The sequence below is a fragment of the Ctenopharyngodon idella genome, chromosome 11 (assembly GCF_019924925.1).
Source record: "Ctenopharyngodon idella isolate HZGC_01 chromosome 11, HZGC01, whole genome shotgun sequence".
In the NCBI taxonomy this organism is placed as follows: Eukaryota; Metazoa; Chordata; class Actinopteri; order Cypriniformes; family Xenocyprididae; genus Ctenopharyngodon; species Ctenopharyngodon idella.
In genome coordinates this window covers 28,804,271-28,829,483 of record NC_067230.1, presented here as the reverse complement: position 1 = coordinate 28,829,483, position 25,213 = coordinate 28,804,271, and the positions used below count along the sequence as shown (strand labels likewise).

The 25,213-nt window shown below is 35.2% G+C and overlaps 1 protein-coding gene across 5 annotated transcripts; it reads right to left on the bottom strand.

Moving 5' to 3' along the window:
- Window positions 1-720: 720 nt before the first annotated feature.
- Window positions 721-23,235, bottom strand: per3 (period circadian clock 3). 5 transcript variants are annotated; one of them, XM_051912499.1, is made up of 23 exons: window positions 23,084-23,235; window positions 17,350-17,872; window positions 17,036-17,098; window positions 15,838-15,995; window positions 14,064-14,182; window positions 13,018-13,219; window positions 12,507-12,558; window positions 11,955-12,094; window positions 11,736-11,814; window positions 10,097-10,203; window positions 9,855-10,011; window positions 9,650-9,758; window positions 9,404-9,532; window positions 9,216-9,324; window positions 8,814-8,955; window positions 8,067-8,203; window positions 7,808-7,993; window positions 7,425-7,685; window positions 6,425-7,119; window positions 4,766-4,958; window positions 4,125-4,311; window positions 3,556-3,706; window positions 721-1,929 (listed from the first exon to the last, which is right to left on the bottom strand). In XM_051912499.1, the coding sequence occupies exons 2-23, from the start codon at window positions 17,691-17,693 to the stop codon at window positions 1,792-1,794; spliced, it is 3,858 nt and encodes a 1,285-aa protein (XP_051768459.1). In that variant the 5' UTR covers window positions 17,694-17,872; window positions 23,084-23,235; the 3' UTR covers window positions 721-1,791. The 5 variants fall into 5 exon arrangements, 4 of the variants coding, with proteins under 4 accessions (XP_051768459.1, XP_051768463.1, XP_051768462.1 ...); XM_051912503.1 differs by having other exon boundaries at window positions 7,425-7,682; XM_051912502.1 differs by having other exon boundaries at window positions 7,808-7,990.
- Between the last annotated feature and the right edge of the window lie 1,978 nt (window positions 23,236-25,213).

Sequence of the window (25,213 nt, the reverse complement as noted above, 5' to 3'; positions counted from 1 at the left end):
TTTATAATAGATTTGATACATTTTATATGTACCAGAAATATCATAAGAATTTTTTTATTCTATATAAAGACAAATAATAAAGACAATTTTTAGAACCATTAAGATTACAGATTGCTATTTGTGCATTATAACCAGTAAGCAGATTTTTCTCCGAAACAGACATCATGAAAATAAATGTCACAATGCCAATAATCATAATGGTCCTAGAATGGTCATTTTTGTAAAAAAAAAAAAATAAAAATAATATTATATATATGATTTTTTATTATTAATTTTACTTTATTTTACTTACTAATTTGACACACACATATGTATATATATATTTTATAATATATATTTTTATAATAAAAAATAAACAAATCATATAAATTGTATATATATATATATATATATATATATATATATATATATATATATATATAAATATATATATACATATGTGTGTGTCAAATTAGTAAGTAAAATAAAGTAAAATTAATAATAAAAAATCATATATATAATTTTTTTTTTTTTTTTTTTTTTTACAAAAATGACCATTCTAGGACCATTATGATTATTGGCATTGTGACATTTATTTTCATGATGTCTGTTTCGAAGAAAAATTTTTATAATAAAAAATAATAAACAAATCATATAAATTGTATATATATATATATATATATATATATATATGTCAAATTAGTAAGTAAAATAAAGTAAAATTAATAATAAAAAATATGATTTTTTTTTATATTAATTTTACTTAATTTATTTGCATTTTTTTTTTATTTTGGGGAGAAATGTGACCCAGTTATGTTTTTGACACCGATATACACGTTTAACCATCAACCCAACAGACACGAGAGAAAAATGTCTGTATCTTCAGATTACAGTCATTACACCATAACTTAGAATTTTATACCATAATAAAGACATTGCTTGACATCGTTTGGTAGAAAAAATATTTGAAATTGAGAACAGAGACAATGAATAAACATACTGTGTTGTAACGGGGTGTAACAACACTGAAAGAGAAACTAATTTAAGGCCTCATTCAAATTATCCGTTTGGATTGGATGAACTTAATAAGAACAGAATATCATCCCTCTTATTACTGGTTTGCTTAATTGGGGTGATACAGCTCGATTTGGATGAACTAAACAAAAGACTAGTTTGAGATGAAGCGGTCAAAATAAGTAGCAGTAAAGTAAAGCTATGGACAGTTGAACCAGGTCCAAATACCATTCGTTTCCATTAGACGCTTTTAGATTTTGGCCTTGAGTGCTAATGTTCTTCAGCAACTGAATAGGATGCTGCGACATTGTGTGATATTTAATCATAAACTCATTACAGGTACTTCTAGGAGATCATAAACCCTCCTGAGCCTGCAAGATTCAGTAGAGGACACATCATTAATTAACAATTTAGAAAAAAATTATTCGGGCAACAGCCTGAACACAAACTACACCGGTGAATGCGACATCACTGCCAAACTATAGTCCAATATTCACAGTTGTTTGGGTCCATGGACTGTAATGGAAAACAGCATGGTCATGTGATGACCGCCGTTCACATGTGGAAGTGTACATCTCCTGTGAGTGCACAAACTCACTCTGACGTGGTTCCTTTGAGTGCAGAGGTCTCGCCTCGTTCCGTGCCTTCAGGCAGGATTATGAGAGAGTGGCACACGGCTGTGGACGTCTCTCCCTTCCTAGGATTCCCAGCCGAAAACAGAGGAATCCTTGAGTCCCAGAAAGCCGGAGGTCCTGCAGGGCCTGTGGTTGCACTGATTGTCCATGCTGCGGAGAGCTGTCAGGTGTCTGTGTTGGGTCTGGCGTCCTGTGACGGACAGTCTTGCGGACAGGAGCTGTCAGGAGTCGTAGGGTTTAGAGAGCCAGCCTGAAGATTCAGTTCCTCACCTGATTCCATGGTGTTACAACTCACACAGCCCTAAAAAGAAAGAAAAATAAATCTATGAGATCTTGATGAAGCACAATAAACATATGTTTCAGCACTAGATAAAAACCATGACTTGGGCTGATGCTGATGGTTGAATTAATATTGATGTGTAATACAATTAAATAATGGAAACAAGCAAACATCCCTATTCAGCTAGGAAGCATTAAATTGATTTAAAACTGTTTTTAATAAGAAAGAATAATAATAAGAAATATTTATTTAGCAGCAAATCAGCATATTAGAATGATTTCTGAAGGATCATGTAACACTGAAGACTGGAGTAATGATACTGAAAATTCAGCTTTGATCACAGGAATAAATTACATTTACATGTTATTTTAAATTGTTTACATTTTTTTATGTAAAAGCAGATGCTCAGTGGACCCAACAACTGGTACTAACTCCTTTGATATTTTAATGAACTTATATTTAATTAATTATAGTAAAAATACTTGTAATTATTAATTTCTTTGTATATATATTTAAATATTTTGCAACACATTTACATTTGTTCATTTAACCTGTATTTGAACATTGTTTTTACATTTTGGTAACAGGGTTGTGAACCACATTTAAATAAATGTAAAATAAAACATCTCATTTAATCATCAATTTTTTTTTTTTTTTTTTGATCATAAAGCATCTCACTGACTCTTTGTAGAGAGAAAATTTTTTTTTTAAATAAAATTCAGATTCAAGTATTATTTTCTAAAATTTTCTCGGAAAGTGTTACATACAGAAAAAATAACAATAAAATAAAATTTTAACAATTGGTCTCTTGAGGCAATTTCATGTGATAAGTATTTAAATATTTAAAAAATATATTTTCAAAATTTATTTTACTTAAATATTTTAAGTAATTGAATAATTAATAAAACAACAAATTGGTAAAGGCCTATTCAAATTAAGTTGTACAAATATATTAATATTTTAAATACATATTTTAAAATAATTAATATAGTAAAATAATTGGTCTCAATTACAAGTATATTAATATTATATATATATATATATATATATATTATATATATATATATATTATATCAATTTTAATAATTTACATCCAAATATTACCTTTCATATTACCTTTTTTAATATTTTACATTAAAATATTACCTTTCACATACATTTTTTTACAAGACTTTTAACATTTAAAATATAGATTTTATATCAATTTTAATATTTTATATCCAAATATTACCTTTCATATGACCTTTTTTAATATTTTACATTAAAATATTACCTTTCACATACATTTTTACAAGAATTTTAATATTCTAAATGTATATTTTATAGCAATTTTAATATTTTACATTAAAATATTACCTTTCACATACAATTTTAAAATTCTTGTAAAAATGTAATATATATTTTAATTATATTTTACTATTTCACTTTAATATTTAATATTTTATTCTCGGAAAGTGCTATATAATAATAAAAATTAACAAAAAATTAAACAGAAAACATCTGAGAGTACATTTTAGAGCTGACACATGGAGAAACTCCCTCTTCTGTTAAAGCAGCCAGTTATCGGTAGATGTGGACCATCTCAAATGATGAATATGTCCAATATATAGATCTGTTTGATTCTGACGTAAATAAGAAGTTCTCGACCTGTGTGTCGATCTCCTGAGGGACTGTGTGCTGATGGATCCAGGGATGAACCTCCGCGAGCTCCTTCTTCTGATCCTGGGTGAACCAGGGCTGCATGGGCTGCATCAGAACCAGCTTCTCTCTGTCTTCTTGCAGAACCTGGGCCTGATCCCTGCGTGGACATCCACACAAACAAAATAAAACTCACTCACGCTGCCTTAGCATGCTGATAGATGACACTCAACAGCACACTCATCTAAATACTGTTAAAACATCTTGAACTGGCATATTCGCCCTCTCCTCCGTCCATAATCAGGTGCTTTTTAAAACGAGCCACCTCGTCAAGCTGCTTAACACGGGTCTCATTGTGTACCGTCACCTGGAGTCACCTACCTCAGGGCTGACGGCGCAATGAGACATTTAGCCTGATCAGAACTACCTCAGCGAGAGAGCCTGGCAGCGCTATCTCTTTCTCCTGTGGAAAGAGATGCTCAGAATGTCACGTTTCCCACAGGTTTCTCAGGGGAATGAGCGGGAACCCGGGAGGGAGAGAAAGAGAGAGGGAGAAGAAGTTCCTCTGGGTCCTTTACCTGGGGCTGATCTGATAGGTCATCATGACGGGTTCTGGCGTCTGCTTGATCATGCTCCACAGCGGGTTGTCCACGTGCTTCTTGAAGGCCGTACGCTCCCTCTCCTGGGCCTCAGCGGACTTGCGCGCCTTTCGGGACGTGTCCGAGGAATCGTTGCTTGCAAAGTACTTGCTGCTGTTGCTGCTGCCTGTGAACGTGAAACATCAGGGGTCAGTTTAATCAAATTTTGTGTTTCACATAAAAAGGGATGTCAAAGCTAGTTATTTTAGATTGTAAAGTTTTAAATATGGGTATTTTTCTTACAAAAACCCATCGCTTCGCTTCAGAAGGCCTTTATTAACCCCCTGGAGCCTTATGGATTATTTTCTTGCCTTCAAAATCTCATCCCCCCATTCACTACCATTATAAAGCTTGGAAGAGCCAGGATATTTTTAAATATATCTCCGACTGTGTTCATCTGAAAGAAGATAGTAATATACACCTAGGTTGGCTTGAGGGTGAGTAAATTATGGGATAATTTTCATTTTTTGGGTGAACTAACCCTTTAACACCATCTACAGAAAGATGCTATTTTGTGGTGGAAGTGCGTAATTCTCTCCACACAACATTAAGTGTCATGGACGAGTGATTTTGAACAGCACCGGTATGGCTGGTGGACGTTCCGTTAGAACCCAGTCCGGATCCGGAACCCAGTGAGCCTCCTGACTCTCCGGAGCCACTGCCCGAGGCGTTGGAGCCGGTTCCTGAGCGGGCATCCTCCTGTAGCAATTGGTCAAGCATTTCGCTGGAGGTAGAATGGGTGTCCTGAATACCCGACTCGCTAGGAGCATCTTCCTGTGAGCAGATGAACAGACAGCTGGAGTCAAGCGATTAAACTTCATTCCCACTTCAGCTTCTTACACAAAACTTCTTAGCAAAAAAAACAATAATCATGGATAATTGGTCTAAGGCCTTTTTACAAGTATTTCATATTTATTTATGTAATATATATTTTAAATGTATTCTACTTAAATATTTAATGCATTCTAATAATAACTAATAAAAAAATATGATTTTTTTTACAAGTATTTAAATATTTTAAAAATATATTTAATATTTTATTTAAGTATTTGAATAATTAATAAAATCTCTTAAGGCCCTTTCACATTAATATTTACAAATATTAATATTTCAAATATATTTTAATATTTTACCTAAAATATTACCTTCATGGGTAATATTTTAATTATTTTTCACTTAAATATTTCAGATATTTTAATAATAATTAATAAAATAACAATTGATGTTATTTCTCTTATGGCACTTTAACATGACGTTTTACAAATCTATTCATTTTTAAATATACATTTAATTTTTTTTCACATTTTTCATTATATATTTTAAATATATTTTGATATCTTACCTAAAATATTACCTTTCACAGTTAATATTTTAAATATATTTTTAAATTATTTTTCACTTGAATATTTCTGATATTTAATTAATAATTAATAAAATAACACTTTATGTTATTTCTCTTATGGCACTTTAACATACATTTTTACAAGTATATTAATATTTAAAATATACATTTAATTTTTTTCACATTTTCCATTATATATTTTAAATATATTTTAATATTTTACCTAAAATATTACTTTTTACTGTTAATATTTTAAATATATTTTTTAAATTATTTTTCACTTAAATATTTCAGATATTTTAATAATAATTAATAAAATAACAATTTATGTTATTTCTCTTATGGCACTTTAACATACATTTTTACAAGTATATTAATATTTAAAATATACATTTAATTTTTTGTCACATTTTACATTAAAATATTACCTTTCACATTACCTTTTAGAATATTTTTACATTAAAATACCTTTCACTTTTAATATTTTAAATACATTTTAATATTTTCTAAAATATCTTAAGTATTTTAATAATAATTAATATAACATAATTGGTTTATTTTTTCACATCAAATTTTTTTTTTTTTTTAATATATATTTTAAATACATTTTAATATTTACTTTATTTAATATTGTAAAGCATTTTAATAATAATTAATGAAACAACAATCTGGACGCTTGAGGCCCTTTTTACAAGTATTTTAATTTTTTTAATTATTTTAAAAATAATTAATATAATAACTTAATACGAGGTCATAAAAACTACATGCATAACAATTATAAAGGTATTAGCCACATACTTTATAAAATAGTTTCAGATGGAGTAAACCATGTCACTCCTCAGGATATTTCAGCTTCCAAAAAGTATCCACTTCAACCTAGATCTCAACTGGGTCTCACCGCTTTGGCGTGGTGCTCGTGCAGACTCTCTGGACCGGTGCTGGTCTGGGCTTCAGTGGGTTTGGTCAGCTCCTCCTGGAGTAAGTTCAGCTGGATGGGTGAGCTAGAGCGAGAACTGGAGAAGAGCGCCGTGGGTTGTGCTGCATCAAGGTCTTCCCCAAACCAAGGGGTGGGAATTGAGTCAACCTCCACGGAGGCACCTGCTGGCATCCCAACACCTGAGACGGTGGATCCTGGAGGATGTCCCTGCAACGGAGACCCATGTGGCATGTGGGCACCAGGTGGGACAAAACCGCCCATATTGAAGGGAGGCTGGGGAACGACTCCAGGCACTTCAACGGGCATCCCCTGGAGGTACATGCCATTGTTGTACATGGGGTAGCTAGGAAGTAGAAAAACCATCATGGGCTGCATGGGTTGGAGGTTCTGGACACCTTGGTCAGGCTGGACCACCATGGGCTGCTGATCCATACCGACGGTGAAGTAAGGGGCCGTTTGTATGGGCACTGCCATGGGCGGCACAAAGCCGATGTTGGATGGCAGGGGCTGAGAGGACTCTGAGGAAGGCCAGGAGGAATGGGGTGCTCCTGTAGGTCTGGGATGTGACCAGTAGTTGCCCGGCTGGGAGCCGTAGCTGTCGGACGAGTCCTCTGGTTTCGGGCGCTTGTGTTTGTTCGGAGGTCGTATGACATCACCTGAGAGCAGATGGGAAAGGATGTTTCATTTGATAGTGACTGTTAATGAACCTCAACATAATATTATAGTGAAAGTAAAGTAACACGTAGCCAAGTATGGTGTCCCATACTCGAATTTGTGCTCTGCATTTCACCCATCCATGTGCACACAAACAGAATTTAAAAAAATTTTTTTTTTTAAAATTATAAAATATATAGTTATTTTTATAATATAATAGAATATACAATATCATCCTTGGACAGTTGGACACCACTTTGACAGCATTAATCTTTGAGCTACCATAAGCGTAAGCACACATACACACCTCTGTGATGAGAATGGGCCATGCTGCTGTTGTCCTGTTGGAGGTAGGAGCTGTAGGGACTCTGCAGGATACGATGTCGGAAACGGTCGACAAATTGCTGCTCCTCCTTCTGGGTGTGAGCGGACAGCACCTCTTTGGTGAGGCCAAGCACAAGCAACTCCTCCTCGGCTGCTGGGGAGGTGCTGGGAGCGGGGCGTGCAGGGGTGGGGACGGAGTCTGTTGGCTCGCTACCCATTGGAGCATCTTCTAAGGCAGTGACTTCTGGAAGAAGAGAAGGGGCATTTACAGGAGTTGACTAGTGCTGCTAAAGTACTTCTGGACTGTCATCTGCCTGTATATGCAACACTTTTTGGGTCACTGTTGTGGTGTTAGTGTAAACTCACCCGACTCGGGCTGCGGCACATGCACTATAGTGCTGCTGTAGCTGCACTGACTGGTGACAGACACAACGCTCATGGCTTCTGTCGAGATCGTGAGGTCCGTAAGCGGCGCTCCCACTACCGCTGCCGTCGTGACCGAACCCGCAGACACCTGGCTGTCCAGAGCACCAGCGCCCTCTAGCGCAACTTCTGCAGGAGAAAGATGGTAAGAAACTGTGCAGGGGTTTAGGAGGATACAGAAAGGGTTGGAATAGACTCATACCATCGGTGTTCACAGTGTCTTCATGTGCGGCCGTTGCAGGTTTATCTTCCTCAGACATAGAAGAAGAGGAAGAAGTAACTATGGACAAAGATTCGCTCTTTCGTTTCAGAGCAGATGTTGCACAGCTCTCCAGATATCTATAGAAGGAAAAACACAAACCACCATTAATGGATCATTGGCTACACCAAAAATACAAAATAACTTTTATATATTTTTTTAAAAAGGCTATAAAAAAAATCAATTAATTTGCTTAATTATCTAATAATAGACATTAAACTGTTATTTAAAATGTAAACGCATATATATAAATAAAATCCTGAAAGTTTATATCTAAATATACTGTATATATGAAATTTAAACTTTCAGAATTTTATTTATATATCAAACATCATGGATTGCATATTTAAATTAATTACTAAATTAAATTATTATTATAGAAACATTTTAGAATTATCATAGAAAAAAGTATTTAATTGTTTGGATTATCAAATAATAGATATTATTAACACATTTTATTTAAAAGATATATTTTTTGTTTACAATTTCCATAAAAAATTACTACATAAAATATATAGCTATTTCTATAATCTATTTGATTTGAATAAAATCTAATCTAATATAATCTAATAATTAATTATTAAAACAAATCAGAAACAAATATTTATTTGTTAAAAAAATAAAATTAAATATAAAAAATAAATAAATAAATAAATAAAATAAAATAAAATGTGCGCCCGAATGCCTCACCTGATGATGCTGTCCACACAGTTGATCTGCTGATATGATGGAATGTGCGATTGTTTCCGGGCTTCTTGTAGAGACTGCTTCAGATGATCTCTAATTCCCAAACCCCGACTGGAGTTCTGACGAACGCCTGCGCCCGCCACTGCTGGGAACATCTCAACAAATCAAATACAGTACAAATACGACTACACCGTGATGAATTCACCGGGACTGACCAGTCTGGGTTTGGGGTTTATATCTTGTGCTCCTAAATCAGACTTAAAATGAAATTACATTTATTAATTCACCATATGTTTTCTGATCAAGTGGCTGCATATGGTATATTTTGGTTTACATCCATAAAGTGCTTCTATTTATACTCAAACAAACAGAGATGACTGAAGAAAAGACATATTGTGTCCAGACCTGCAGTGGCTGGTCCTAAAGGTGTGAGCTTCCTCCGGGAGTCGAGATACGCCTGCTGGCCCCAGTTTTTCACTTTATTGACATCAGCACAAAACTGCTGCAATGTCATCTACAAGACAAATGATCCATTGTAAGGTCCCGTGAAACCAACATTCATTTGTCAATATTTCATGCACTTTCAGACATACTGGTTCTCTGTGCGAGTCCTCCCAGAGGTTTCCGTTACTGTCGCTAGATGACGCCACGCTGATGTAGTGCTCGTGAGAGCCGTTACTACCCAGACTGCCATAGCCACTCGATCCGTTATTATGAACAGGCTGAGAGAAAGACAGATGTGATCAAAACGCAAACCAGCAGCTCAAATGTGCTTTACAACCGTAGACATGCCACATATGAAGCAGAATGTGTCTCTTGTGGATTTAGTGATCTCTCACCTGCAGGAAGAGCTTGTAGATCATGGCTTGCAGCTCTTTAACGTCCTCACACATGATTGGCTGCTCAGCGTTACTCCGTGCAGCAAAAACATCCTCATTCAGAGGTCCACTACAGAGAAGACACACATAAACAAGTGATGCTGTATGTGCAAATGTGAATGTTCGGATACAGAAACAACCGGAACATTCATGAGCCGGCGCTTACGTGCGAACTTTGTGCCTGCCAATGATGAAGGCCACCTTACGGCTCCACGGGTTGATGAAGCTGGACCAGCTGGAGTCCAGGGTGACGTAGTCACCGTTCTGACACCGGAACCGGATGGGTGAGTGTTCGAACGGAGGCTGGCCTGCGTACTTCAGAACTGAGGGGATCATGACAAATTTTATTAAGACCATATACAAGACTGACGAAGACTATAAAATGTAAAAAAGTCATAATGGATGTACTTTTGCGATGCATGGCCAGCATGAGCATGCGATCGTCTGGATGTAGGCAGGTCAGAACTGAGGTACCGATCAGGTCCTGAGGGAGGTAGCCGAGCAAAGGCACCGCACTGCAGACACACACACGACCAACTAATGAACAAGGATTACTTTCACAGGAACCGATTAAAGTATAATGTTTGAAAACAGTTCAAGCCTTCATTATTTGTACAAAAAAGACTTTTAATTCCAGCACAGAGTAACAAGATACTGAATTAATGAGGTCAGCAAAGCTGGAGCTACTTCACAGCCGTGCTGTTATATAATAACTAACATACCACCTGCTCATCACTGCAAAATAAACACTAACGTGAAGCTGCTGACTAAAAATTATTAGTTTATTTGGTAAACAGTCGAATAATAAGTTGGAAACTTACCACTACTTACCAAATAAACAAGTACATGGATAGAAATATTGATTAGAGCCTAAATTATTATTATTATTATTATTATTAAATTAATAACTTAAAGCTTCAGCCAAGAAAAATAGTCCATTACAACAAAGAAAACCATACATTAGCAACAGGATGAACGCTGCAATAAGTGTACATTATTATTATTATTATTAATATGTTGCTCAGCTTTACTCTGTTCAAATCATAATAATAACTGCTCAAATAATAATAATAATAATAATAATAATAATAATATGCTCCACTTTTCTAAACACAGCATATTATCATCAAAAAATATGCTGTCTATTATTATTATTAATAATATTATTTGATGATAATATGCTGTGTGGAGAAAAGCGAAGTAGCTTATTATTATTTGAGTAATTATTATTATTATTATTAGAAAAATGATGCTGCGTGGGGTAAAACTGAGCAACTTATTAGTAGTAGTAGTATTTGAAAATAATATGCTGTAGTATTATTATTATTATTATTAATTTGATTTTCAAACACTACGACTATTACTAATAAAAAGTTGCTCAGTTTTACCCCATGCAACATATTTTTTCAAATAATAATAATCTGCTCCGCTTTACTCTGCGCAACAAATAATTTTCAAATAATAAAAATAAAGATATTACACAGCATATTATTTTCAAACAATAACACTAATACTAATAATAACAATAATAATAATTATTATTTTTTGAAAATAATATTCTGTGTAATATTTTTATTATTATTATTAGAAAATAATATGTTGCACAGAGTATTATTATTATTATTATTATTATTATTATTATTATTATTATTATATGTGACCCTGGACCACAAAACAAATGATAATGAGATTTATACATTAATTAAGCTGAATAAATAAGCTTTCCATTGGTGTATGGTTTGTTATGATAGGACAATATTTGGCTAAGATACAACTATTTGAAAATCTGGAATCTGAGGGTGCAAAAAAAAAAAAAAAAAAAAAATCAAAATATTGAGAAAAAACGCCTTTAAAGTTGCCCAAATGAAGTCCTTAGCAATGCATATCCACTCACAAAAATAAATTTTTGATACATTTATGGTAGGAAATTTACAAAATATCTTCATGGAACATGATCTTTACTTAATATCCTAATGATTTTTGGCATAAAAGAAAAATCGAAGAAAAATTTAATTTGGTATTTTGATGATAGGTCCAAATCACTCACCGGTCATCCACTTCTAGAAACACACAGCCTGGAGAATGAGTCGTGCTGAATATGCGCTTGTCCATGGGAATGCGAGGAGCTGGAGACAAACAAACAAGCAAACAAACCCAGATAATGATTATTACATCAGAATTAACCTGCAACACATTGAGGTCATTTGACAACTAAGTAGTATACAACTGTTTCAGAATGCGATGAGGTGAAAGGTCAGGCTCGTACCCTCATATCCTGAGATGATGCGTTCTCCGAGCGCCAGGCAGCACGGTTCTTCCTCTCCACTCAATCCCTGAACCTTCAGCAGGTACGGAGTGATCCGGAAAGGACAATAACGCATTTCTCCATCTCTATCTTTCCCTCCTCTGATGACACATACACACACACACACACACACATGTATTAAAAGACACTTAATATTCAGAAATATTACAATTTTCACTGCACTGCCGTTATTGAACTGAACTGAATCAACACTGAACTAAATTGAGCTGAATAATGACACTATTGTCTTTTAGAGCTGCTTTATAGCTGAAACTGTATTCTTTTCATAACTGAACTGTTTAACATTAATACTGTTATTTTCTTGTTTATTACAGTGAAACTGCTTTGAAACAATCTGTACTGTATAACTAAATGAGACTTGTCTTCACATATATTAACGAGACATTTCAGATGAGAATGAGTAATAATGCTGTATAAAGCGCAATTAAAAAGTCATCAGGAAGCAGGAATACAGTCATAAATAACTCTGCTCTAATGAGGTGAAAGACTGACCTGATTCGACAAAAGAAGGACTTGACCTGGGCACATTCAAACAGAATGGCCGCTACAGAGAGGACAAAAAGAATCATATAATTATGAGCTGAATTCATCAAAGCTGTATGTATGGTTAAAACAACCAGATTTAAAGGGATAGTTCACCCAAAAATGAAAATTCTGTCCTTTACTCACCCTCAAGTTGTTCTGACCCTGTATGAATTTCTTTCTTCTGCTGAACATAAAATAAGATATTTTAAAGTATATGGGTAACCAAACAGTTGATGGACCCCACTGACTTCCTTAGTACAAATACTATGGAAGTCAATGGGGTTCATCAACTGTTTGGTTACATACATTTTTCAAAATATCTTTTTTTGTGTTCGACAGAAGAAAGAAACTCATACAGGTTTGGAACAACTTGAGGGTGAGTAAATGATGACAGAATTTTCATTTTTGTGTGAACTATCCCTTTAAACTTAAAGTGTGACATCATGACAATGTCACTGGTGGTTCTAGAGCGACTCACCGCTGTCCGTTCCCACATTCCAGGGCGGCAGTCGCGGCTGCGCCGTGTGCGAATAAAACACATTGACGTCCTGATGATATAGCAGCTCCACGAACTTGGCAGATTCCAGAAACTTCCTCTTGCAGTGAAGCACGCTGGAGGCCTGTTCGGACGCGTAAACCACCTTCCCGGAGGCCAGAGAGAAGACCACCACAAACGTGTCCTGAGAACACCAGAGAATGGTTCGTGAACTCACAGCGAATGAACTTATTAAGGCAAGATGCCGCACAGTGAATAGGGTCAAAAATGTTATGTTTAAATATGTAAATGAGGCAGTATCTAATAAAATATGCACTCTTTTGCATACATTTCCAGAACAGAAATCTGAACATTGGATAGATATATATTATATAAAAAAAATCAGGCAAATGATATATGAACAAACCCCTCTGTAAAAACCTTCAGAATATAGATGGGAATAAAACTATAAGGTTTGGTGTATGTAAAGCTACTGATTTCTGACTTCTGACGAAATTATTTTGAGAAAACAGCCTTTAAATATAAATATAAATTATATATAAACCGTAAATTAATTAGATAAAGTACAATAAAATAAACACCTAAAAATTTATTTTGGATGTTTTCTTTCCACTAGTCTGAAACAACACCTTATGACAAGCCAAATAGCCCAAAATCCCAAAATAGACCAGTGCATGAAAAAAATAATGTTTTTGCCTTAAAGTCAGGCAAAATTTTTGCTTTTAAATTCATGTGCCATTATAATCTTTAATAAAAATAACTTCCCTTTCCTCTTGAAGCGACATCTCTTCTCTTCTCTAATGTCATGTTTACTGGCACAAGGGCGGGGCAACCTGTCACTCGCATGAGATCTACCAATAGCAAACTACAATCATCAAATCAATTCTCCATGGACAAAATCAAGTCCCGCCCTACATTATATCTTGTTCAAGAAGCCATTTTACTCGAATATACATCGCAATAGTGAAGAAAAGACAATCACAACTTCCATTTCAATGCGATCTTAAGAAAACGCAGCAGGGACGTACTGTATTTTTGAGCGTGTGTTCTGACGTGATTCCCTCCAGCTCCTCCAGCGTGCACACAGTAGCGTCCCGTCTCTCCTCCAGACCGCTGCTCATTAGTAAGTTGTAGTACTCACTGTTTGCTGCAGGGGGCGGCAGAGGAAATGTCAAATGAGCTGAGCATGAGAGCCACAATACAGTTAATCAGCGTTTGGCTTAAAGAACAGAGCAGGTGGCCAACAAGAGACTAACAGCAGATATTACAACACAAGACAGAAGTACTACTGGGAAATTTCACATAGAATTACATCATAGACTGATTACAAACATTTATTTCAAGTGATGGCAAACAAAAATGAGCAGAAATCCATATACATGTATGCACTGAAGAAAGCATATCATTAACTATGAAGCAGGGGAGTCTCAAGAGAAGGTTATCCTGGTATATTTTTCTGTTGATATGAAAAATCGGATAGATTTAACAATATAGCCGGTGTATGATGTGTATTACAATGTTATGATGAACTATAACTCTTTCTCCACTGACGTTCTGAGCTGTTCAAAGCGTTTCTAAGGATACTGATTTTTAGAAGACAGCTGTCTGACTCGCGAACGGGAACATGGTTTGTGTAACATTAGCAACACATTATTAGCTGTTTGATAACGTAGTCAAGCAAAAGGCTAATCATATTAATTACTGTTATGTGTCCAACATTGTAAAAAGTGATACCATTGTGCAGCGTTTACCTCAGTAAGTTGACCAAGTAGATCTCTGAGCTCGTGCAAGTGAGTGGAGGCGGGGCTAATTATCATATTCATAGATCCACATACACTAAATGGTGTTGAGTTACATTCAAGCTATTTTAAGGCATGAATACTTTTTTTCACAGGAAAAAAACTTTAAATATGTAATTTTGGTGTTCAAAGATGAAAATTATTGACTACAGGGGGAATTAAAAATATTGATAACTCATTGTTTCCACCAAAATATTATACTACAGTTATATTACCCTTGCAAAACCATGCATTTACTGCAAATATGCCATTCATTTATGACAAAATTACAGTAAACAAAACAAATTTTGCAAAACAAAAGTTTGCAGAAACTTTGGCAAATATCCAAATATGATAGTTAAATATGGTATTTAAATATTATAAAATGACAAATTTTATGAAATTTTCTTTAAACTGTTTTAATGTGATATATTGTGTTTTTTACAGTAGTAATAAGCAGAGAGATTTCCTTGCACAATTAACATTTTCAAATCAAACTTTTCCAAGCAAAAACAGGATAAAGACTTCCTTCAAGCATTTGTATAACCATACATAATATTGGCTGACATTAGGAAGCTACTGACAACAAACGAGTGCTTACAATGGGTGCTTACATATGGTTGCTACTACAAGGATCTATTCCTCAAAGGACAGGAAATACATCGCAGCTGCATTCTGGCAGGTTGAGTTTCACCATTATTTAATGACATGACGCACACAACGAGCTCATGCAGAAACTATCAGAATCTGAACATAATCACAGGCATTATACTGTAAAACACATTTAATTCAGAGATAAACAAAACCAGAGCACATGAGAAAGTGCTGAAGAATGTGGACAGATTTAGCAGCGAGAGGTTTAGACCTGGACGCGCCCTTCCTGCAGACGCAGCAGACGGACTGTTACATAATCACAGACGTTCAGCTGCGGATCTGAATGTGTGCTGCCGTTATACACTCTAGTGGCTTTATGCTTTGAGGCACTCACTCACAACAGTGTGTGTGTGTGTGTGTGTGTGTTTACCTTGCACTTGTTTGACACAGTTGAGCGCATAGTTCAGTGCCTCCACAGTACTGGCTTTACTGCGCAGTCTCTTCTCAGACGGCAGCCGCTTCTTCATCTCCTGCACCGTCTGCATCATCTCTCTGTGCGTCTGCTCGCGCCCGTGCTCCGTCTGCTCACTGCAAATGCACACATGGTCATTTTCATATCTTTTTGAAGAATTCACATTCATTACAATTTTAAATTAATATAAATATATGGAAGCCCATTTCTGCCACATAAGAAAAAAATCATGGCAAATTATGGCAAAAAGTTGAAATTACAGTTATTATATATATATTTATATATTATTATTTATATTAAAGTTATTATTATTCAAGTTAAATTACAAGAAGTCATAATTATGAGATAAAAACTGATAATTGTTGAAAAAAAAAGTTGATTTTTTTGTTATAATTGCCTTTTATCTCATTATTTTAACTTTTTGTCAATTTATTTCATAATGTCTATTGTTTATTAAATGTCATGTTTATTTCATGTCATGAAGTTAATTTTTTTGTCACAATTTTGACTTTTTATGAGATAAAAAAATTGAAATGATGACATACTAAGACAATCATTATGGGTAACACTTTATAATAATCATTTACTTACACTTCCTAAATGATCTTATGAACCACTGACAACTCCTAAATAACTAGTTTGTGAATAATGTAATACATAATTTAGAAATGATAAATTAATCATTAATAAAGTATGAAAATACAATTATTAAACTCATTATAGATATGCTTAAAAAACAAGAACAAAGCATTTCTAGCTGTATTTATAAACAGCTTACTAATGTCTATTAATGTTTTATAAATGATGAATTGACTATTTACTAATGCTTAACTACTGCTTCATAGCGTGAGTTATAAAGTGTTACCGCTTGTTTCATCCTTTCAAACCAAACAAACTTCTTTTTTGTTTTGCATTAAAAAAAAAATGCATCTTTCTTTACAGTAAATAACAATAACATCTAATGCAATGGCATGCAGACATTTTAAGTGTGACTTAAGTGTCCAAAGTTTTTAATTCAACTGTATGATCCTTGATATTAATGCATATCTGCAAATACAAATACAACTGGAGTTGCATATGCGGAGTTGTGTTACTGTATAATAATTCAGTTCTTGTGTAAATATGTGGTTATGACAGTTTGGGTGGGTTCATTTACCTGCACTCTGTGTGGTGAGAGCTGTGAAAGCTGGAGGATGAGGAGCCGGTGGCAGATTTTGAGCTGAAGACACAAAGAGAGAGAGAAAAAGTCTTGATTTAACCAAGAGTCTAACGTTGCACACAAAATGACATGATCATGTGATTGAAAACAATACTAGCTGGTCTATTGGACACTTTAGATTGAAACTGAGCTTTTATAGACTTAACCTATACATGTTATACATCCTCAAATGGACTTGCCAAAGTTTAATGCCCATAGTTAGGGGTTTGTTGACTAACCCTTAGTGTGAGCATTAATAATAGTGATTGTACCTCTTAGTGCTTCCTGATCCCGAGGTGCTTCCAGGGCTGCAATTGGCCGAGGAACGATGACGTCGTGATCCAGCGACGCTGTCGTTCCCGCTACTGGACTCATGACCACTGTTCATGTCCACATCCTCGTGCATCTGCTCTCCTCCGCTCTCCTCACATCCCGGCGAGCTTTCCCCTCCACTGGCCCTTCCTCGCTGCTCCTCGGCTTCCTCCTCTTCTCCTGAGCCAGATCTGGTTCCGCTGGTCCCGGGGTCCTCTCTGCTGTTGGTTTGGTCCGCCTGCATACGGGAGCCTGGAGAAGGGTTCTCCTCTTCTCCATCGGGAAAGCCGTCTCCTCCCGGCATTCCCTGCTGCAAGTTCACCTCTGACTGCTGCCCACCTCTACTGAAGCTCTGACACAGAATCTAGATGCTCCGCTGCTTTTGTCCACATTAACAATGATGGTTTATACAGAGAAATCCATGACAATGATGACGTTTCACTAGGATAATTGGTGGTTACGTAGAGTCTTTCATTGAAAGAACTGCAAGAGAAACACAGATAAATATCAAACCCATGAAAAAGTACTTTGGTGATACCTTGGTACAGGGGTAATACGTACATACACACACACACACACACACACATTTTATATATATATATATATATATATATATATATTAGTATATTTTTAAAATATATTATTTTTTATAAATATATATTTTTTAATTTGTAAATAAAAAAATAAAACTAATTACAAATTTATATATATTATATATATATATATATATATATATATATATATATATATATATATATATATATATATACAGTGGGTATGGAAAGTATTCAGACCCCCTTAAATTTTTCACTCTTTGTTATATTGCAGCCATTTGCTAAAATCATTTAAGTTCATTTTTTTTCCCTCATTAATGTACACACAGCACCCCATATTGACAGAAAAACACAGAATTGTTGACATTTTTGCAGATTTATTAAAAAAGAAAAACTGAAATATCACATGGTCCTAAGTATTCAGACCCTTTGCTCAGTATTTAGTAGAAGCACCCTTTTGATCTAATACAGCCATGAGTCTTTTTGGGAAAGATGCAACAAGTTTTTCACTCCTGGATTTGGGGATCCTCTGCCATTCCTCCTTGCAGATCCTCTCCAGTTCTGTCAGGTTGGATGGTAAATGTTGGTGGACAGCCATTTTTAGGTCTCTCCAGAGATGCTCAATTGGGTTTAAGTCAGGGCTCTGGCTGGGCCATTCAAGAACAGTCACTGAGTTTTTGTGAAGCCACTTTATTTTAGCTGTGTGCTTAGGGTCATTGTCTTGTTGGAAGGTAAACCTTCGGCCCAATCTGAGGTCCTGAGCACTCTGGAGAAGGTTTTCGTCCAGGATATCCCTGTACTTGGCCGCATTCATCTTTCCCTCGATTGCAACCAGTCGTCCTGTCCCTGCAGCTGAAAAACACCCCCACAACACGATGCTGCCACCACCATGCTTCACTGTTGGGACTGTATTGGACAGGTGATGAGCAGTGCCTGGTTTTCTCCACACATACCGCTTAGAATTAAGGCCAAAAAGTTCTATCTTGGTCTCATCAGACCAGAGAATCTTATTTCTCACCATCTTTAGCAAACTCAATGCGGGCTTTCATGTGTCTTGCACTGAGGAGAGGCTTCCGTCGGGCCACTCTGCCATAAAGCCCCGACTGGTGGAGGGCTGCAGTGATGGTTGACTTTCTACAACTTTCTCCCATCTCCCGACTGCATCTCTGGAGCTCAGCCACAGTGATCTTTGGGTTCTTCTTTACCTCTCTCACCAAGGCTCTTCTCCCCCGATAGCTCAGTTTGGCCGGACAGCCAGCTCTAGGAAAGGTTCTGGTCGTCCCAAACGTCTTCCATTTAAGGATTATGGAGGCCACTGTGCTCTTAGGAACCTTAAGTGCAGCAGAAATTTTTTTGTAACCTTGGCCAGATCTGTGCCTTGCCACAATTCTGTCTCTGAGCTCTTCAGGCAGTTCCTTTGACCTCATGATTCTCATTTGCTCTGACATGCACTGTGAGCTGTAAGGTCTTATATAGACAGGTGTGTGGCTTTCCTAATCAAGTCCAATCAGTATAATCAAACACAGCTGGACTCAAATGAAGGTGTAGAACCATCTCAAGGATGATCAGAAGAAATGGACAGCACCTGAGTTAAATATATGACACAGCAAAAAGGGTCTGAATACTTAGGACCATGTGATATTTCAGTTTTTCTTTTTTAATAAATCTGCAAAAATGTCAACAATTCTGTGTTTTTCTGTCAATATGGGGTGCTGTGTGTACATTAATGAGGAAAAAAAATGAACTTAAATGATTTTAGCAAATGGCTGCAATATAACAAAGAGTAAAAAATTTAAGGGGGTCTGAATACTTTCCGTACCCACTGTATATATTTATATATATATATATATATATATATGTGTGTGTGTGTGTGTGTGTATTTACATGTGTATTTTTTTTTTGCCTATTTTAAGTAATAGATTTTAATCTAAAGACATTTATACTGTCCAAAATATGTATAAAAAAAATACAAATTTAGATTTACCCAAAATGCACTTTAAGAGTGGAAATGTATTTGAGCATTTGAAGCTCTTAACATTTCATTTTCAATATGGAAAATGTTTTCTTGAACCGTGCTGTTTACAATGTATATTTAGGATATATTTTAAAAATAATTTGGCCATGGTACATCAATATGACGTATAATGCTTTTCAGAGCTCTGGATGTATATAGCGTGAGGTTCATTTAGTCTCTGCCTACACTGTCTAGGAGAAAATAGTCAAGAAAATAACTTGTTGATTTCAACACATTACATCTCATTAACTGATAAATTTAGCATTATCATTTTATGAACATGAAATGTTGTTTTGCACATGCAGCACAAGATGGCTGGGTGTCATATCAGCTTTCACGCTCAAAAACAACAGAACAGACTGACGGTGTCATCCACAGACCGAAAGATTCATAACGCATATTATACAACCGTCTGACTATATTCAGGACGCTTATGTGTGCGTCTGAGTATCGCTTACACACTCTGTCCTAACAGTTAGGCTTAGTCCAACAATAAACATTTTTTATATTTTTATATTTTATGCATAAAATGTGAGAGGTGTCTCATGCAAAACACATCAGCATGATGCAGTTACCATATAGGAGGTTGCCAGAGTGTTGCTATATCTGATTTAAGTCTTTAAGTCTGATTACTTATGGGTATGCATCAGGCTTTAAATCTTAGGTTTAGTGGTTTGTTCTTAGTTCTGATTTAGCAAACACCACTAAATACCAGGCCAGAACATTTAAATCAAATTTGTAATTTTACTCTTGTCTGCACTGCAAAAATTATTTTTCGAAGTTGTCAGTAAAACAAAGATTAATGAATAAAATGCTATTTCAGCTTGTCTACTTCAAGATTTCACATTTAATTCAATGCGTTACTTGGCTAACTAAATTTACGGCACACGGTTCTGACGTCTCACTTTCTGTATCATGACCTGTCTGTGTAATGACTGCTGCTGTTTGTACAGCAACTCTGACGCAGCCATTCTCAAAATAGGCTGTGTGAGAGTAGAACTAGGTCAGGTTTTAAAACTTGTGTTGGGGAAAAAAAAACAAAATACACTTAGATAAAGTATTAAATAGACCGACCTCTGCACTTATTTTAAGACACAGCTGCAGGCGAAGTAAAAATAACCAACAATAACAGTGAATTGCTGAAATATGTCTATAATAAACTGTATAAAAATGTCTAAACCTGCTTTTTGGGACATTTAGAATAAACTAAAACATGAAACTCAAAGAGAAAGAACAAGGAAGCAGTTGATGCGTTTAGTAAATATGAACATGATCACATGTGTGATTATGTAATACTGGACACGTATACACATTAATTTCTTTATCATTTGCATTTATGCACATATCATATCTCATGTCTTTACGATAAAAAAGTGGTAATGATTCTGGTGATAATCTTTATGGATACTGCATACTACTGTGAACCATAAAGTGCTAAATGTATCTTTACGAGTTATTGACTTCACTACTTTTTTTTTTTTTTTTTTTTTTTTTTTACATAATAAAAAAATAAGATAAATTGATATGCGTCCTCAGGTTCCACAGAACAGACAAAGTGAATCAACTGTATGGCAATTAACACTGGAACTTCAAAAAGGAGTAGACAGACAGACAGATTAGTAGATTTAAAGCTGAAGTGTGTCATTTCTGCAACACTAGAAAAATAAAGACAGGTTTTTGAACAGGTTTCTGCTTCAAACTCACGTCACTGGTTGAGCCAGTGTTGTGATATTGGGGTGTTTGAGATGCTCAAACTATCTTGAAAACAATATTTATAGAGGAGATTTTTTTTTCAGTGAAATCAACCTACGATTGGCTTATAGTTTTCTAAGTTTGGACACTATTAGAGAAAGTATTTTACCATTAAAAAAATAACTAAACACCTTTAAAATATATAATTAGTGTACAAATGTCTCTGACATTCAGACCCTCAACAGACAACTGATGGTTTACGGTAAGGTTTTACTCTACACAAGCATGTATAAACAGCAATATCTAGCTGATGAAAGAGTAAAACTACAATTTTTTTATTTATTTTAATAGTTTTCATGACTTTTCCAGATTTTATATTTCAAAACTGCCTGATTTTTCCAGCAGGAATAGACTTAATGTCTGCTGAAATTTGGCCATTTTGAGACTACCAGCATTAGCCGATTACCACACTTTTCACTAAATATAAAATTGCGATAAATATTGCACAAAATATTTCTTGCAAAAGCTGTCCTATATCTGCTTCACTGCTTTCTAAATATAGGCATCATCCATTGATAAATCCATAACAGCTGATTGCACATTTCCACCATGACTGTGAAACCCTGATTGATAACATGAACCTTACTGCACCTTATGCTGAAATAGGTTATTTATTCACAATAAACTGTCAAATAAATCAAATGTTCACTAATACACACTAATAAAACACTTTGTTGGCTCATTCATAAAACTCAAGTTCTTATGACTCACTTAAAGAAATGAATCGCGTATGACAGCTCACGAAAATTTATATCATTTAAGATACAAGGCAACTACAGACCTCTGATATCCCCACCATCACTCGTAGCCTATCCAAACATCCTTTGGGATGCACTGGAAGAACAACGATCCTCCATAGGTCCCACATTCATAACTCACGTAACGAAAGCAATACATAAAATGTTATACTAATGCGCGCCTCCGCCATGCACATGCACGGCCACGAGTCTGCAGAGAGAAAGATATTCCGCTAAAACATTCAACCTGAGCCGTTGATCTTTCACACACCCACCAACATCACAAAACATAAGCATTTAAATGAGACAGAAGTCATACAATTTAGTAGCTATATAGCTTAACAAGGCGGATGCGCAGTGCGCATGCGCAGAGCAACATGCATTAGCCAACGTGATGTTTCACGAAAAAACACAAACAGGTTATTACGTATTTAATGTATCAGAAGTGAGTGCTGATGATTATATGATATAGTTCATTAATAATGTAATTATAATGTGATATACGTAGAAGATAATAGTAGAAGACTTGAATGCTGCGTTTCTTGTCTTATTAAACTCTCTTGAACATCACAGCACTGTTATTTCTCTAAATCTCTTTCTTGCGATTGACATCAGTAAAAAAAAAATAAGCACTTACTTGATGTTTATTTCAATTTTCACTTGCTCCAGTTTGTCGTGCGTCCCTCCATTACTCCTCCGGAAAGCAACACATCACCCACGTGAGTTTGGCAGCCCGGAGCCACGCCTACTCGACTCCCATTGGAGGGAGCGTTTCCCTACGATTGGTCGAGGGGCGTGGACATGACGTCAGCCTAGCCGAGGATGCGGCTGGACTCACGTGTATTACCATGTTATACAACAGATGAAAACAATGGCGTGGCGGTGGAGGTCTCGCGTAGTAACGAGCCGTTATAACGCCGCCCCTCCTGGGTTAAATTGTGTCATACACTGTACATGTGCGATTATGATTTCTGGGCCTTTACTTTTGTTAAAAAACTGCATTGGGCGTGATGCCATATGTTACGTCACGGGTTGGGAACTGGCAAGAAAATAGATCAGCGCCTAGTCTACTTTCAGGTATACTTCTATATGCGTTATTAATATTAATATGTATAACTATTTTCATATATTAAAGGGTTAGTTCACCCAAAAATGAAAATAATGTCATTTATTACTCACCCTCATGCCGTTCCACACCCGTAAGACCTTCGTTAATCTTCGGAAAACAAATGAAGATATTTTTGTTGAAATCCGATGGCTCAGTGAGGCCTCCATAGCCAGCAACGACATTTCCTCTCTCAAGATACATTAACCCATTTTAGTCAGAGTATAGTTGTCATTTTCCTTTTGTAAGTACTTTTCTAGATGTTTTCCATGTTTTATGTCTCAATGACTTGCAAGAAAACAACCAAATACAGGATTTCAAGAACAAAAAAAAGGTATTGACTTCCTTCCTGTGACATGAGGCTGTCATCTTCCTACCCCTACTTCTAGGAAGCATATTGAAGGCAAACCCTCCCAAAGAAAAGTAATTTTCATGTTAATATGAAGTATTTTTTGTTGACATATATATATATCTACATAATCATGAGGGTCTCTAGAATCATCCAAACAAAACAAATCTTACAATAGATCTATAGTTTTTTGTATACTTAGTCAAAAGTCCAAGCGGCAACTATAGTTGCCGGTGGGCAAATGACTTGCAAGTACATATATCATGGGGAAATGGAGTATACTGTGTTTAATGGGTTAATAAATCAAGGTTATTGGTCTTGTTTAGTGCCTTTTGCCTTCATAATATTTTATATTGATATATATTGTTATTTGTTTTTTTTATTTTTTGTTTGTTTGTTATATGTGACCCTGGACTACAAAACCAGTCATAAGGGTCAATTTTTTGAAATTGAGATTTATACATCATCTGAAAGCTGAATATATATAAGCTTTCCATTGTTAGGATAGGACATTTGGCCAAGACACAACTATTTGAAAATTTGGAATCTTAAGGTAAAAAAAAATCAAAATATTGAGAAAATTGCCTTTAAAGTTGTCCAAATGAAGTCCTTAACAATGTATATCCATTCACAAAAATATTTTTTTATACATTTATGGTAGAAAATTTACAAAATATCTTCATGGAACATGATCTTTACTTAATATCCTAATGTTTTTTGCCATAAAAGAAAAATCTGTAATTTTGACTCATACAATGTATTGTTGGCTATTGCTACAAATATACCCGTGCGACTTCTGACTGGTTTTGTGCTCCAGGATCACATATAGGAGTAATTTTTCTAATGAACAATGTAATTTAACTTTTTGATTCACAATGCTCTGTTGGAGCAACTTAATGGCTGCACTTTGTTCTGCACTATGTTCCACCACTTTAAGACAAACAGATTTGTTGTTTGATGTGTTTTCATATTCAAGAGATTATAAGCTAAATGCAGCTTTTTTGTGTTCACATCGAATGTTCTTCAACTTTGATTGATCTGTTGATCTGTTGAAAGCAGTTATTTTGAGTTAGATGCATAAATGTTATCCTCCTATTCAAATTTTACATTGAGGGGTGCATACAACATATTTGCCCACCGGCAACTCTAGTTGCCGCACATTCAAATACATTTTTTAAGAAAAAAAAACAAAAACCTGGGGAAAATAAATGCAGAACATGTTCACATAGACTATTAATAGGACTATATGCATGAAATCATTCAGAAAAAATTGGGCACAAATGGGTTAATGTACTAAAAACATATTTAAATCA

What these genes read in the sequence shown, in the direction of transcription:
- per3 (XM_051912499.1), bottom strand. Translation starts at nt 17,693, where the DNA reads ATGCCGGGAGGAGACGGCTTTCCCGATGGAGAAGAGGAGAACCCTTCT. An exon ending in CTGTGTCAAACAAGTGCAAG is followed by an intron (nt 14,183 to 15,837) that starts GTAAACACACAC and finishes CGCCCCCTGCAG; the next exon opens with CAAACAGTGAGTACTACAAC. An exon ending in GGCAGGCACAAAGTTCGCAC is followed by an intron (nt 9,759 to 9,854) that starts GTAAGCGCCGGC and finishes TCTTCTCTGTAG; the next exon opens with TGGACCTCTGAATGAGGATG.